Below are 15608 nucleotides of genomic sequence, written 5' to 3'. Positions count from 1 at the left end.
TGAGAATAAAGAAACTGAGGTAGGCCTTAGCTGGTTTGGCTCTGTGGTTAGACTGTCGGCCATGGACTGAAGGGTCACGGGTTCAATTCAGGTCAAGGGCATGTACCTCAGTTGTAGGCTCCATCCCCAGCTCAGGTTAGGGCTCCTGCAGAATGATGTGTCTCTCACATCAATGTTTCTCTCTCTGTCTCTTCCGCTCCCTTCTACTCTCTAAAAAAAATCGATGGGACAAATATCCTCTGGTGAGGATTAATAAGAAGAAAAAAAAAAAGAAAACTGAGGGTGCCCAACTAGTGTGGCTCAGTTGGTTGAGCGTCATCCCATGCACCAAGAGGTTGCCAATTCGATTCCCTGTCAGAGCACATGCCCAGGTTTTGGGCTATCACCAGTAAGGGGCGTGTTTTACAAGCTATCTATAATAATAAAAGCATAATATGCTAATTAGACCAGACAGCCGAACGACCTTCCGGACTACATTCCGGACGAAGCTGGGGCTTCAAGGGCTGAGCCCCTTGCACAGATTTCATGCATCAGGCCTCTAATATTTCTATATAATGCATACACAGATAAGATAGAAAATGTGTTAAAACAACATTGTACTAAACACCTACTTTATAAATTACACTTGATCATTTTAAATCTTTTGGATGCTCCATCTTGACTGAAAAAGCATATTAAACTTATGAGGTGAATATTCAGCTTCTCTGTATACACTAAGCTCTAATGTATAAGGATCTCTAAAGACCATAACATTTATGGTTTCTACTTAATCACTGTACTTTGGTAAATGTTGCTACAGATTACATACTGGATCTTAGGGCAGCAGTGTCTAATTTGCTTGGAACTCTCAAAAAATACTGAAGTTAATTTTATTTGTTTTGGTGCTTGCTTTAAGCTAATGAGCTGTTATATAATTGACCACCTTTATATAATATATTATGGTGATTTCTTTGGGTCAGTCTACTATTGGATGTGTTAGGCTCCTGGCCCCCTTGTGCAGAACTGACCTAAAATCTGATTTCTTTTTCATAGTTGAATATGTATCTTCTCTACTGTCACTTCAGACTTTAGTCCATTCTGATCTCTGCTATCTCTTGCTGTTAATAGTCAAACATCCATCTCATTTTTCTATTTCTGGTGTGAGGCTCTGCTATAAATCTATTTATTTATTTATTAATCCTCACCCGAGGACATATTTTTCATTGCTTCTAGAGAAAGAGGAAGGAAAGAAAGATCGATGTAAGAGAGAAACATGGTAGCAAATGGACCAGTCTCCACATTTTTATTCAGTCTTTCCATTTTCAATTATTTTTTTTGTGTTTAAATGCTCAGATTTGTTTATTTATAACTTTAAGAAGATAATATCCAGGAAATGTTGCTGAATCATTTGGGACCGCTGGAAGCCTGATTTCAAAATAAGTGGGCCTATAACTAGCTGGAAGTAGTTGCAGATTCTCTAGGTGACATGATAAACTCTGATATTCTACAGAATAGAATATATAAAATTATTTCTCCAGATTTATTCATGAGTGAAGTAAAATTCAAAATAATTCAATTGGAGTTTAGAATATAGTTCTTAACATGAAATTTAGTATATCACAATTGAAATGGCTTATCATATACTATCTACACTCCAGATTAGATAGAGCATTAGTTGTCGAAATATCATTAAAATGAAGAAAAGATATAAGCATTTTAAAATGTTTTCTCTGAAACCTCTTTAAGAGTCTATTGAGTACTAGGTCATTAAACAAAACATCTTGAACCTTAAAAGAATCAGTTGTCGCCAAACCGGTTTGGCTCAGTGGATAGAGCGTCGGCCTGCGGACTCAAGGGTCCCAGGTTCGATTCCGGTCAAGGGCATGTACCTTGGTTGCGGGCACATCCCCAGTAGGAGGTGTGCAGGAGGCAGCTGGTCGATGTTTCTCTCTCATCGATGTTTCTAACTCTCTATCCCTCTCTCTTCCTCTCTGTAAAAAATCAATAAAATATATTTAAAAAAAAAAAAAAAGAATCAGTTGTCCTTTGTAGATGTAGTAATTTGGGTCTACCTACATTACCAAGAAACTATTAAAAAGGAGATTGAAGGGAGATTTTTTTTTTTTCCAGTAAATTGTTATTACCTTAGGAATTGACAGAAGTCATTTCAGTAATTTTTTCTATCAGAAGAGAGGAAGGAGATATAGTAGGTCATTCTATTTGGGGACTTTTTTTTAACGCTAGTCTTCCTGTTTTGCTGAGAAAGAATTCAAATGTTTGTCTTTTTTTTTTTTTGTCATTGAACAGAAAAAGTTACCAGGAGTTAAATTAATTCACAGTTTTAGGAAATTCTTCCTGCTGTAAGTGAAATAACACTGAGTCCCCTGCCAAAAGAAAAACTTTAATTTTCACAATGGGCCATCTGTTTAACATTGAGTTGACCTTTCGTTTTGTGAACTGATTTTGAGAGAGGCAACATTTCCTTCTCCCTGGAAGACTATCCTGTTCTGAGCTTCATAACCCACTAAATGATTTTAGTGCCTACCAATTTTTTCACCACATACACCCACCTTCCAGTTCATAGTTTTTATTTGACTGCTTCTATTTTATCCCCATACAAGAAACGTAAGTAGTATCACAAAACATATTTGCTTTCTTTGTTAATGTGATTTAGTAAACTTTTTTCTTTTGTGGGGGCTTCTTAGATGCAGAGTGTTGAATTAATCTTATTCATTTATGAACTCATTCGCTCAAAAAATTTTAGAAACCCTATAATTTGTCAGGTACTCTGCTTGGCACTAGGTGTCCAGTGATATACAAGCAGATATGATTTTGCCCCGCTGGAAGAAGCATTTCTGGAGGCCCCCACAGGAGGATGAGATATGGTAGAAAGCTTTATTTCTGTGGAATTACATCTCTGGGTTTACAAGTCCCATTTCCCTTAGTCCAGTCATAGAAGAAGTATAGCTGGGGTTTCAGTAAAGCTAAAAGCAAAGCCAGCATCCAGAGTTTCCTTTCCATGTTGGAACTGGGTCAGTTACAGTCCATTAGTCCATTGTGTATGGGCTTCACATGGCCATGTGCCATGTGGGCAAATGCAGGGAAGCAGGAGCAAAAGAGCCCCACAAGCCCAGAGTAACTCAAGTCCCAAGAGAGTCAAGAGAATGAACTTTGTTTAGGGGGTTTTGCATCCCAAATCTTCTATCTTCTCTTTGCTCTGGGCCCCTGGGGAGTGTAAAGTTGTAGCTTCCAGGTGAAGCTGCCCAAATGACATGCCTACAATATCTGGCCTTCCCTTTTCTCCTTTCCAATAATAACTAGTTAATACAATGCTATCATTAAGTCTATTTGTTTCTGTACCAGCACCAGTTTGTCTTTATTACTTTATTTTTCTGTAGTCTGTCTTAATGCATAAAAGGGAAAATTCCCAGCCACCCAACAAATGCATGGGTATTTTTGCTCTTTCTTTGCAAGTTACCTTAGCTTTCCAAACACCTTTCCTTTTTTTTTAACAACTGTATTAAGATATAATTCATATACTCTACAAACTACTCATTTAAAATGCTCAGTTGGTTGGTTTTTAATATACTATTAATAGAGTGGTACAACCACTACCCAAATTAATTTTAGAACGTTTTTCTTATCCCCAAAAGAAACCTCATACTCTTTGGCCGTTATTCCCCAACTCTCCTAGCTGCCATAGCCATGGAGCCACTAACCTATTTCTGTCTGTATGGATTTGCATATTCTAGACATTGCATACAAATAAAATAATATAATAAATGATCTTTTGTGACTAGTTTCTTTCACTTAGCATAATTTTTTCAAGATTCATCCAGTTTGGAGCATGCATCAGTACTTGTTCTTTTTATGGCTGAATAATACTTCATTGTATATTTATTCATTGATTGATGGACATTTTATGGTTATTTTGGCTATTATGAATTATAGCGCTGTGAGCATTTATATATGTGAGCATTTATATACAATAAATAGAGTCTCTTAGGTTTATTTTCCTCCTTGCTGGAGTTTTTAAAGAGTGTCTTGGTTTAGTAAACATTCTAAGCTTCTACATGCCTGCAGATATTTTTATTTTATCTTCACTAAAATGGTCAAATTCTAAGTTTGGCATTTATTTATTTATTTTTTAATACTATCCCTCCACTGTCTTCTGGTTTTTAGTGTTGCTATTGAAAAGTCAGATGTTCATCTGATTCTTATTCCTTGGTAGTTCGTCTGTTCTTAAGTATCTGTTTGGCACCTAGCTATTCCAATCTGAATTTACTTTAATTCTGAGAAATTCTTATCTTATCACTATTTTCTCCTATTTTCCTGGAATTTCTATAGTATTGATCATGGTATTTCTATTTCTATCCTCAAATTTTCTTTCATATTTTCTATTTCTTCATCCCTCTCCCCCTGAAAAATAGCATATTTGGGAATTCCTCAACCTAATCTTTCAACCTACTAATACGTTCAAGTGTTATCAATTCTCTTACCCAACCAATCTAATTTCAGATACTGATTTGTTTTGTTTTGTTATATCAGGGATTCCAGTTGGATGGAATTTTCTGGCACACTTTTTTTTTATTGCTTAAAGTATTACAAAGAGTATTATATATGTCTCCTTTTTTTCCCCCTTGACAATCCCCCAGCCTCTCCTACCCCCCAGTGTCTTCTGTCCATTGGTTATGCTTATATGCATGCATACAAGTCCTTCGGTTGATCTGGCACACTTTTTTACTTCATTCTTAAGCTGTTCTCTCTCTCTCTCTCTCCTCCCCACCTCTCTCTCTTTCTCTCTTTCTCTCTCTCTCTCTCTCACACACACACAACTTTATGATAGCTTATTTTAAATCCTTGTTTGTCTGGCTCCCAAATTCTATTAGTCATTCAATTTGTTGTCTGTCCTTTATGGCTTTTTTTTTTTAATTCAACAAATATTTATTGAGCGTCTATTATGAGCTAGATACTGTTCCAGATACTTGGGACACAGCAGAGAACAAAATGAAGGTCCATAGAGCTTACAGTCTAGTGCAGGGGTCCTCAAACTACGGCCCGCAGGCCACATGCAAATACAAATATTGTATTTGTTCCCGTTTTGTTTTTTTACTTCAAAATAAGATTTGTGCAGTGTGCATAGGAATCTGTTCATAGTTTTTTTTTAAACTTTAGTCCGGCCCTCCAACGGTCTGAGGGACAGTGAACTGGCGCCCTGTTTAAAAAGTTTGAGGACCCCTGGACTAGTGTTTATGACCACTTTGCCTGAATGCTGTCCATGACCCTGGGCAAATCTCTCCTCAGCTATCCAATGCAGGAAGAAGCAGGCCTGGCCCAGACATGGATAACAGGTCTGATGCACTGTAGGTGCCAAACAGATACTACTTCCAACCCACTACCTAGAGAGTAGATCAGGCTGGAAGTTGACTTTTAATAATAAAATACAGCGGGGAGGGCAGAGGGAGTGCTACAGGTGGTGGGGTGTGCTCCCGCTCCAGGTTCTCCGCTGGCTACACAAACTGCTGCTGTTGCTTGGTGGCTGCCTTGCTGGCAAGGTCCCTTGGTCTTCTCTTTAGCTGCCAGTGCCGTCTCCTTTGCCTTCTCCTTGGCTTCCTTGGCTGTCTCAACAAGGGTTTTGGAAGGGGCCTCACCTTGCAGCTTGGCCAAGATATATTCAGAACCCTTCACTGACTTGGTCACATTGCTTTTGAACTGGGCGAGACCAAATTCCTGGACAGCTCTGGAGATGCCAAACAAGCTAGAGGAGACCCAAGCTTCCCGGTGGATTTCGGTCCAGCCGCTGTTATCCGAGTTCACACAGTAAACACATCGTTCCTCCACCACCATCAACCGGGCGTGGTTGATGCTCCAAGTGAAGGTGGTCATGGTCTGGTTCTGTGGGTCCACAATAGAATCCTCCAGGATGTACACCGAGTGAGCAACATTGGCAGGAAATAGTCGCTCGGCCCAGCGGGGCATCCTGTTGGTCTTGGTCAGGAGTCTCCAGGACAGGAGCTTCTGGTCAGGGGTCACCTCCCGGTGCACTGTCATCTGTGTGCTATAGGGATTCGGGTACCGCTGCCAGAAGGCAGCGAACACTTGGTCCCGGGAACTCCGGAGCACGCTGTGGCCCAGGAAATACTTCACCATTGTCCCGGCCAAGCGGGTCAGCACCCGAGCAGCATCAGGGGTGCAGAGCCCGGGGGCACGTGGAGGCCAGGCCGGAGCTCGGCCCACACCTGCCAGGCACCAGCTCTGTCACCGCCCCACTGCACCCCACCAGCAGCTGCCGCCATGAGGAGTTGTCAGGCCGCCCCCCTTTATGGCTTTTGTGTACGCTGAGTTGTCTAATACTTTCCCCCTGTGATTATTCACTGCCATATCTCTTCAAGACTTTGTTGCCAAGAAATGACTAGTAAATGGCATTTTTATTCAAATGTGTTTTATATAAAACAAACAAGACTTAAAATAATCTAAATTTAACAAGATATTTTAATGATTCTTAAATTTTTTTATTAAGAATAAAATGTTTTTCTTCAGTAACTACTCAACTCTGATTATTTGATTTATTTATACTTTTATTGTGAAATTTTTCACACAGAAAAGGAGAAAATCACTTTTAAGCAAATCCATGTTGCTGCTCTAGACCAGGCTTATTATTATTAGGAAGGTGCTAATTTGCAAGTTTTTGTTACTAAGTGGACATCAGTTATCTGGATTTGAGGCAGTAGTGATGGGAATACTTTCTTCTGCCACCCTGAAGGTCAGGTTGTCTTTTCATTAAACCAGGCCCTAGCACTGCAGCTTTCCTGTGTGCTGCTCACCTTTGGTGTTCATCCCCAGAGGCATCTCTGAAGCATTGTATATGTTCAGCCAGCCATGTTTAACTCAAAATTACTTTCTTGCTTTTTTTAAATATATTTTGATTTTTTTTCTTTTTTTTTCTAATTATGTGGGCATCCTGGTATAGTTAACAACAGAGTTGGCAGGAACCAGGCCCAAGATGCCAGCCAGCTTCCGGCTGCTGTTCTCCCAGCAGTGTAACACTTACCTAGGTACGAGGCCACCTAGGCAGCTGCCTACGGCTGGGGTATTTTATTGATTTTTTACAGAGAGGAAGGGAGAGGGATAGAGAGTTAGAAACATCGATGAGAGAGAAACATCGATCAGCTGCCTCCTGCACACTCTCCACTGGGGATGTGCCCGCAACCAAGGTACATGCCCTTGACCGGAATCAAACCTGGGACTCTTGAGTCCGCAGGCTGACGCTCTATCCACTGAGCCAAACCGGTCAGGGCCTTAGAGTATATAAAAGTATTCATGTTCAAGAGGTAAATTACAGGAACATAGTCTAGCTGTGTACATTTTACTTATTAATCAGGCTTTCAATAAGCTATTGTGGGTCAGCAGTTGATGGCATATAAGATAGTGGGGGCAAGAAATAACACAGTATTGCTATGTTGTACCTTCCACCTCAACTTTTTTCCAGGTCATCATCCCTTTCTCTGGAACTGATCCTTTGAACTCCCCTCCCTTTCCTTCCATTTTCTTCACCAGGTCCTTTATCCTCCAGACCAGAATAATAAATTTGTAGCCAAACCCTGTCGTAAACATTGCTAATTTATCACACATTCTTTGCCTGCCAAGCCCTGGGTATGCCCTCAGAATCCTTTTTAGCACATAACACTTCAGGGAGTTTGCCACTAGAGACAATACCCAGTTGTCATTTTTGTTCTAGCTTTTGTTCCAATCAGACTAAGACATTAACATATTCAGGCTATATTTGCTTTGAAGGCTGAAGAGGAATAAAGGTAAAATAACAAGTAAAATTGTTTCCCAGTATCCAAGAGACAGACTTTCTTTTAAAGCCGTTTATATTGCTCCAACTCTTATTTCTATCTGTGCTGTTTCTGCTTCTTTCTACCTAATTAGTTCAAATTAAGAAATAAACACACTTGTATTGAGCAATACAAACTAAATTTTAATTCAATAATAAGTGAAAAGGGCATTCTTTTCTTTCCAAATATTTTCACCTCTTTAGTCACTCCTGAGGTAATTTCTCATTTTTGGTATAATGTACATTTTTTCCTATCCTTGTATTTAGATTTTTTTGGTAAAAATTAGGTACCAGGAACTAAGCAAAGGTCTTTTATTGCTAAAAGAACATAGGAGTTTGAGAAAAGAAAACATAGAAGGAAATGCTGGTAGGGCAAACAAGTATTTATTTTTGTTCCTGAGTTAATATGAGGTGGATATTTTTTAAATATGAATAAAAAAGACATAGAAGAAAGTGGAACATTCCTAAGTGAGCCAACTATCTGGCCATTACTCTTTTGTGTGCCTAAACTATACTTGTTCTTCACAACCACTCTGTTCAGTATAGGTATTGGCCTCACTTATAAAAACAAGGAGAGTAAAAAAGGTAAATAATTTACCCAAAGACACACGGCTAGTAAGTGGTAGAGTTGGGATTCCACCCCCATCTCTGGCTACAAATATTTTTGTTCTTTCCCACCTAACCATTTTAGAAATTTTGTAAGATTTTACCTTTTTCTGTAATGGACTTTATATTACAGCCTTTTTAATATGGGCATTGATTACATGCATGCATACATTTAATTTTTTATAAGTTATTTGGGCCTCTGGCACTGTGACTAAAATGATAAGATTCTGGTATAATAGTGTTGAGAGCTCTTGACAGTGTAGCCCAGTGATATAGCATAGTGATTGAGCCAGTTGTCAAATCCTGACTCCACCACTGCCTCAAGTTGTGAGAGACCAACATATAAGGTTGTTTCGAGGATTAAACATGGAAATATGCATAGAACACCTAGCACAATAGTAACAAATAGTAATAACTCTATTACATATTTACTATATTATGTTAATTCCCTAGCTTCTCCATGAGATTCTGAGAATTTTCACTGATTTTCGCAGAACTTACAAACTATACTAAAGATACTTATTTTATACTTACTGTGTTGATATTTGTAAGGAAATAAACATTACTTCTGCTCTTGTATTGTTCATATTTTGGTTATTTTAAAATATAATCATTACCATATGAAACATATAGTCTCTCTCCTGATCAGGAACATTTGCCTCATCCAGGAATTACAGTATTTCTAGAAAGATTCCCAAAATCTGTTTTGGTTGAAGATAACTTGAAATAATAGTAGTAGACACTGACTACTGGTGTCTTTGTTTTAACTTTCTATTGTATGAGAATGCAGAATGCACAATTCAGTGATTAAAACATTTGCTATCTTCTTTTCTTTTTCAGAAGATGAATAATCTTTCATTTAGTGAGCTATGTTGCCTCTTCTGCTGTCCACCTTGTCCAGGGAAAATTGCTTCAAAATTAGCATTTTTGCCACCTGATCCAACTTACACACTAATGTGTGATGAAAGTGGAAGCCGCTGGACTTTACACCTATCAGAACGAGCTGACTGGCAGTATTCTTCTAGAGAAAAAGATGCTATGGAATGTTTCATGACTAGAACCAGTAAAGGCAACAGAATTGCCTGCATGTTTGTGCGTTGCTCACCCAATGCCAAATACACCTTACTCTTCTCACATGGAAATGCTGTTGATCTTGGTCAGATGAGCAGCTTTTACATAGGATTGGGATCACGGATTAACTGTAATATATTCTCATATGATTATTCTGGATATGGTGCAAGTTCTGGGAAACCATCGGAGAAGAACCTCTATGCAGACATAGAAGCTGCTTGGCTTGCTCTTAGGACAAGGTAAATGGTGATTGGGAATTATTTTCCACACTTGGGAAAATTGTCTTGTATTAGAATAGAATAAAAACTTTTTATAACACATTTTAAAGTGCTAAATAGAGACTATATTTATCATTATATACCTATGAAGAGTTAAAATTAGATTGTAATTGAATTTATTAAAGTGTGATATAAAAAATGTTTTTTCAAAATTGCAGCATTTCATGAGATTGAGAGAAAATGTGATTTAGCTAATTACTCATTGACTTTATTTGTCATTAACAGTGTAAGAGGAAGCATTGTTTTTGTCAAAATCCTAAGCCAGGGTTTGCATTATTCTATATAATTATCTCCTAGAGATGTGGCTTAAAGATATCTTAATGGAACTATTTTTAAAGTTTTCATTCTATAAAACAGATTTTACTTTCTGGACTCAAAATTTAGAGAGGCTCTCAAGTGAAGAAAAGTTAATGCTATGATAAATCATTTACATAATTTCTGTTACTATGTCAGTTATTCTTTGTTTATAACTACATTTTTTTGGAAGCTAGAAATTGTGTTAGTCTTACCTAGTCACCAGGATACTTACAAATCTTCTAAAAAAATAATGCAATTTTGTAAACTTCAGTGTATTATCTCATCATTTAGCATGCAGTAAGTAGATATCTTAGTATAAGTTATTCTTCCTATTAGACATCGATAAGCTGCCTGACTTCCACAGTATTTTAGATAGAAGCTAAGGACATAAAGAAAAGAAAAAGAACATATATACATAACCCATGGACACAGACCAACAGTATGGTGATGGCCAGAGGGAAGGAGTTGGTGGGGACTGGGTAGAGGTAGGCGAGGGCAGTGGGGAGGAGGAGGGTAATGGGGACATCTGTAATAGTATCAACAATCAAAATTAAATTTAAAAAAAAGAACTAGAGAGATATGAAAATATAAAGAAAAAGAAAACAATGTGTCTAATTTAATGTTTAAATATGAATTATTTCAGTTAGTTAAGAACCACTTCAATTTTGTTAGTAGGCATAGCCTTTTTTGGAAAATGACTTTAGAACCATTTACCCCTCCAAGATATGTAATAAAACTCAACTCTCATAGCAAAGTTCTATATAAAGAGGATTCTTAAATCAATTGAAATGATATGAAAACGTATTTGATGAATAAGAAAAAAATAGATGGTAAGTAATATAAGTAGTAGGGAAGGAGTTCAGGGTTGGGTAGAACAGAATGTTAAAAACCACCTTAAATGACAAAATTGGTTTTTAGAGAGAGTATAAGGGAGAAGAGAGAAACATTGATGTGAGAAGGCAACATCAATCAGCTGCCTCTGTATGTCCCCCACTAGGGATTGAGTGCCCTGACTGGGAGTTGTACCAATAATCTCTACTGCACAGGATGATGCCCAACCAACTGAGCCACACCAGCCAGGGCAGTAATATATTCTTTAATAACAGATTTATTGAGATATAATTTATATACCATAATTCACTATTTTAAAGGGTAATTCCAGTGGACTAGTATGTTTCTTAAAGATGCTAAGTTAAAGCAGACAGCCTTTATTGTTAGTGCTTCTTAAGTAATCAGGAAGGGAAAAGTAAATAATGAGTTTAAGTGGTTATTACTTGAATGGTCTGGTCTTCTTTTTAGGATAATTGATAATAACCCTAAATTTCTGAACTTCTGATCTAGCGAGAGAAAATAAGGGACTAATATTCACTATGCAGCCTTCACCTACAAATTTTGAAATCATTATCTTTGTGTTGTCATAGAAAAAACACTGGACTGGGAGTCAGGATTCCTGGGTTCAAATTATAGGTCTGTCACTAACTTACTCTGACTTTGACTATCTGCTCAGTAAGCAGCTGAACCAGAGTAGATGGTCTCTAAAGTCTTTTCTAACTTTTGTTCTGAAATTCTGTTATTGCTTGGAGTCCTCTGATGTGACATTGGCAGCTGCCTCTGCTGCTCTGGAACCTTGCCCATCACTAACTTTAGCCTAAAACCTATAGTTGCCACCAACAATGCTGCTACTCAGCTAACAGCAACTGTGCAGCCTTAAGAGTTATGCTGATGCTGCAACTGTTCATTTTCCCAATTTTCATTCCTATAAAGTATGCACAGCCAGGTCTGTTGTAAAGAAAACTTTCCTGAGTTTACTTACATTTAGAGTCATTACATTTGGGTTCCATCTGGAGTAGATGGAACCCAAACTCCGGAAATATCCAAATGCTTGAATGTAGGACTGATTGAAAGAAACTATTGGAGGGGATGTCAGTAGCTGGATAGTTCAAATAGGCGTGTGCCCCTGGAAAGGGCCATAGGGAGCACACAGGGCTTGTCTTGTTCTTTCCTGGTGAATGCTCAGATAATTTGGAAAGCTCTATTACCTTTTCAAAAGATTAAAAGCTGTTGATCAAATGGCCCTTAGCAGCCAGAAGTGATTACTGAAGTGGAAAGGCATATTTGATGTCACTTAACCCTTAACCCCACATTCATTAGCTCCTGTAGCATCTCACTTGCACTTGAAGTAGTTTATAGTTGGGACAATTATACTGTAGACAGGTAATAGTGCCTGGAACATAGTATGTACCAATATTACTGAGTTCAGTGAGTTTATGTATTTAAATCCGAACCCTTTTTAAAGGGAAGAAAGCAATACTCTTGAGATTTTAGCATGAAGTCTATTCATAGTTAACTGAATTGTATGTCATTGGAATTTTCATTCATCTGTCTATCTTTTCAATCACTAATCCATTTCTATGGTAAGTAAAGACAGATTTCAAGAAATACAGTAATTTGCTATTGGCTAAAATAATGTGTACATTCATTCTATACTGTAACTATATGTTACATTTTCACCAATATGACCAACTTCAGAAAAGGAAACGATCTACTTTTGATGTCTAGAGAAGTAATGTTTCTTACATTTAATGGAAGATAAATACTATATTAAATATCAATCATTAAAATATTAGTGATAATATGTTCCAAATTTAGTCAATAATATGCTGTATTGAATTATATAAATGGTTTAGTACAAAATTTTTAAGATTGAAACTTAAAAAGACCTCAGCAATTTTTCCAAAAGATTAAATTGAAAAATGAAATAAGCTAAGACAATAGATTTTACTATAGCATTAAATATAATAGTGATGACTAAGAAACTTAAAGTTTAAATATAAATTTGTTGACGTTGTCTAAGTCATTCAGTTATAAAGTTAAGTTGTTAGGGATGATTGAACATTTCCATGCCAGTCCAACTCTTTTTTTTTCCGATTTCTGAACTTTGTAGATATGGCATTCGCCCTGAAAATGTGATTATATATGGCCAAAGTATAGGGACAGTACCATCTGTGGATCTTGCTGCTCGATACGAGAGTGCTGCTGTTATTCTTCATTCTCCTTTGACCTCAGGAATGCGAGTTGCTTTTCCTGATACCAAGAAAACCTACTGTTTTGATGCATTCCCAAAGTAAGTACCAATATTCAAAATACTTGAATTCAAAGAAACTTTTGAGGGGAATTTTATCCCATCACTTAAGGTATTCATGATACAAATCACTCATCCATGAGCTAATATTTTTCATATCTTACAGAAATTGTGAAAAATTAACTTAAGCAGGTGGTAATAGACACCAGTCAGGAAACTGAAATGTTTGAGCAGTAGTGATTCAGGTGCAAAGTACTGAGGACCTTTTAACCAAACAATGGCATTAGTATTAGAGACAAAATGATTTTGAGAAACAAGATTGATAGAACTAAATGTCAGGCTGGATATAGGATGCTAACTAAGTAAAAGAACTTGAACATAATTCCCTGGGTGGTGATACCATTCATTGAGACACAATACTGAAAGAAAGGAACAAGTAGAGGGAAAATGAGACACGTGTGAATATAAAAATGAGTGATATGTATTGGTATCTGATTGACAAAAGTAGTGAATTGCAAAAAAAGTTGAGTCTTAAATGAACTAGGGTAAGTATTGCCGCCATAAAGTCTACAAACATAAGGTGTTAGACAAATTTGAAAGAAGGGATACTTCTACTGCTTCTTAAGATAAGATGGTAGTTCCCACCAATTCAAGAAGTGAGAATCTGGCAAATTTAAGTTTTCTTTTCTTTGCCTAATTGGCAACATTAAAGAGGATATTTTTTTGTGAATGATAGGTGGACCAAAGGCCAAGTCATCACTTGGTTCTTTTTTTTTTTTTAATTTTTTAAAAATTGATTTCAGAGAGGGAGGGAGGGAGAGAGGGAGAGAGCGAGAGAGAAGAGAGGAGAGAGAGAGAGAGAGAGAGAGAGAGAGAGAGAGAGAGAGACACGGAGAGAGAGGAGAGAGAGAGAGAAAGAGAAAGAAACATAAGTGATAATCATTGATTGGCTGCCCTCCTGCATGGCCCCTACTGGGGTTCAAGTCTGCAATCCGAGCATGTGCCCTTGACCGGAATCAAACCTGGGACCCTTCAGTCCACAGGCCGACACTCTATCCACTGAGCCAAACCGGCTAGGGCATCACTTGATTCTTTATAAGAACATCAAGGGTCATTTTAAAAACTTCTTTTTTTTTTTTCATCATTAGCAAGTCAAAAGTCACTTTTGAAGGGATGCTTATAGTACATGTGATTTTATCACCAGAACAGGCTATTGGAGGGAAATTTGATTTTTATTTTCGGTTTGTTTTTGTTTTAGATAATGGTAGGTTGGAAGGTATGTCCATTACATTGCTTCTGTTTAGCTGAATCATAGAGATGATAGGAAGGTATTTGAGGTAATACTATTGCCGTAAAATTTACATCTCTTGTCTGCCTCCCTCTTTCATTATTGCATCAACAGAGAGGACAGCACTAACAGTTTACTGTTAGAAAAAGACCTTTAGTATTGAATTATCTGACAGCAAATAATATACCCAAACATTCTTTCCTTAACCAAATGCAGCCTTGAATAATTTCATGGATAATGTTTTTACTTTTTATGATTCTATCCTCATTTTATGATTATAGTGCCCCCATGCCTGCCTCCCTATCCCTCTCTCTCTGGATTTTTTAAGTTTTTTTGTTTGTTTTGTTTTGTTTTATGTGTAATCTCTGTAATTTATGTCTTCTTTGCGTTGCCTTTTAAATTCTGATTGTTTTGATCTCTGTCTTACGTTAGTGTAATCCTCTGATGTCTGGTAATTCTTGGTTGTCTGCTCATAGTAAGGCAGAGGAACTAAAGTGCTGATCTGAAGTGGGTGATTAAGACTTGTTGACTGTGAGCTTCACTGTAGAGTGATCTGGTCAAGCCAATTAATTGGGGATCCCCACCCGAACCCCCATACCAATATTTATATATTTTTCCTTTTAAAGTGGGTATAGTCTCCAAAGAAGACTTTCTAAAACTCCCCCTTGGTGGATGAAGTCCTGGATGCCAGTTCTGGAAGCCCAGTAGGGAGAAAGGGTTCACAGCAGCCAGTATGTATATGCTCATTTGGCCTCTGATACCTCTGCCCTAAACTGTGTCTGGCAATCCCTTAGTCTACAAATCCCACAGTTTTGGGTGGAGTGCAGTTACCCTGCTGCAAAAAGTAGGGAAAGACACTGACAGAGAGGGACCTAAATTATTTCTTTGAACAAATTGTAAATACTTCAATCACCTACCTTCATCCCCCTGTCATTTCCTAGTTTTCTCCTGTATTCCATGGTATAAATTGGGTTGGTTCTTCACTTTACCTTCTATCCTCTTAAAAATTGTTTTCTCTTATCTACTATTCAACTCCAAAATTTTTTATGTTTTATTACATTTGCTCTATTTTTGTGAGTTAATACCGTAAGACAAACAAACAAAAATCCTGCCATATATGAGTGCAGAAAGGTATGAAATTAGCACATACTTGAAATGGTCCTTAGTTTC

At 37.5% G+C, this 15608-nt stretch overlaps 1 protein-coding gene and 1 pseudogene across 2 annotated transcripts in view; one reads left to right on the top strand and one right to left on the bottom strand.

Annotated features, from left to right (window-relative positions):
* The window catches only part of ABHD17B (abhydrolase domain containing 17B), a 43978-nt gene that overhangs the window by 26674 nt on the left and 1696 nt on the right, over positions 1 to 15608 (top strand). The window contains exons 1-3 of one of the 2 annotated variants that reach the window (XM_023752362.1): positions 7283 to 7790; positions 9263 to 9732; positions 13013 to 13192. In XM_023752362.1, the coding sequence (XP_023608130.1) occupies positions 9266 to 9732; positions 13013 to 13192 (647 nt within the window). In that variant the 5' untranslated portion in view covers positions 7283 to 7790; positions 9263 to 9265. Of the gene's footprint in view, positions 1 to 7282; positions 7791 to 9262; positions 9733 to 13012; positions 13193 to 15608 lie in introns of those variants that run through there. The other variant, XM_006086803.2, reaches the window with a different exon arrangement.
* Positions 5164 to 6278, bottom strand: LOC102416850 (annotated as a pseudogene).

The sequence above is a fragment of the Myotis lucifugus genome, unplaced genomic scaffold (assembly GCF_000147115.1).
Source record: "Myotis lucifugus unplaced genomic scaffold, Myoluc2.0 scaffold_31, whole genome shotgun sequence".
In the NCBI taxonomy this organism is placed as follows: Eukaryota; Metazoa; Chordata; class Mammalia; order Chiroptera; family Vespertilionidae; genus Myotis; species Myotis lucifugus.
Note: the sequence above shows the minus strand (reverse complement) of the source record. Positions and strands in the feature narration are given on the sequence as shown.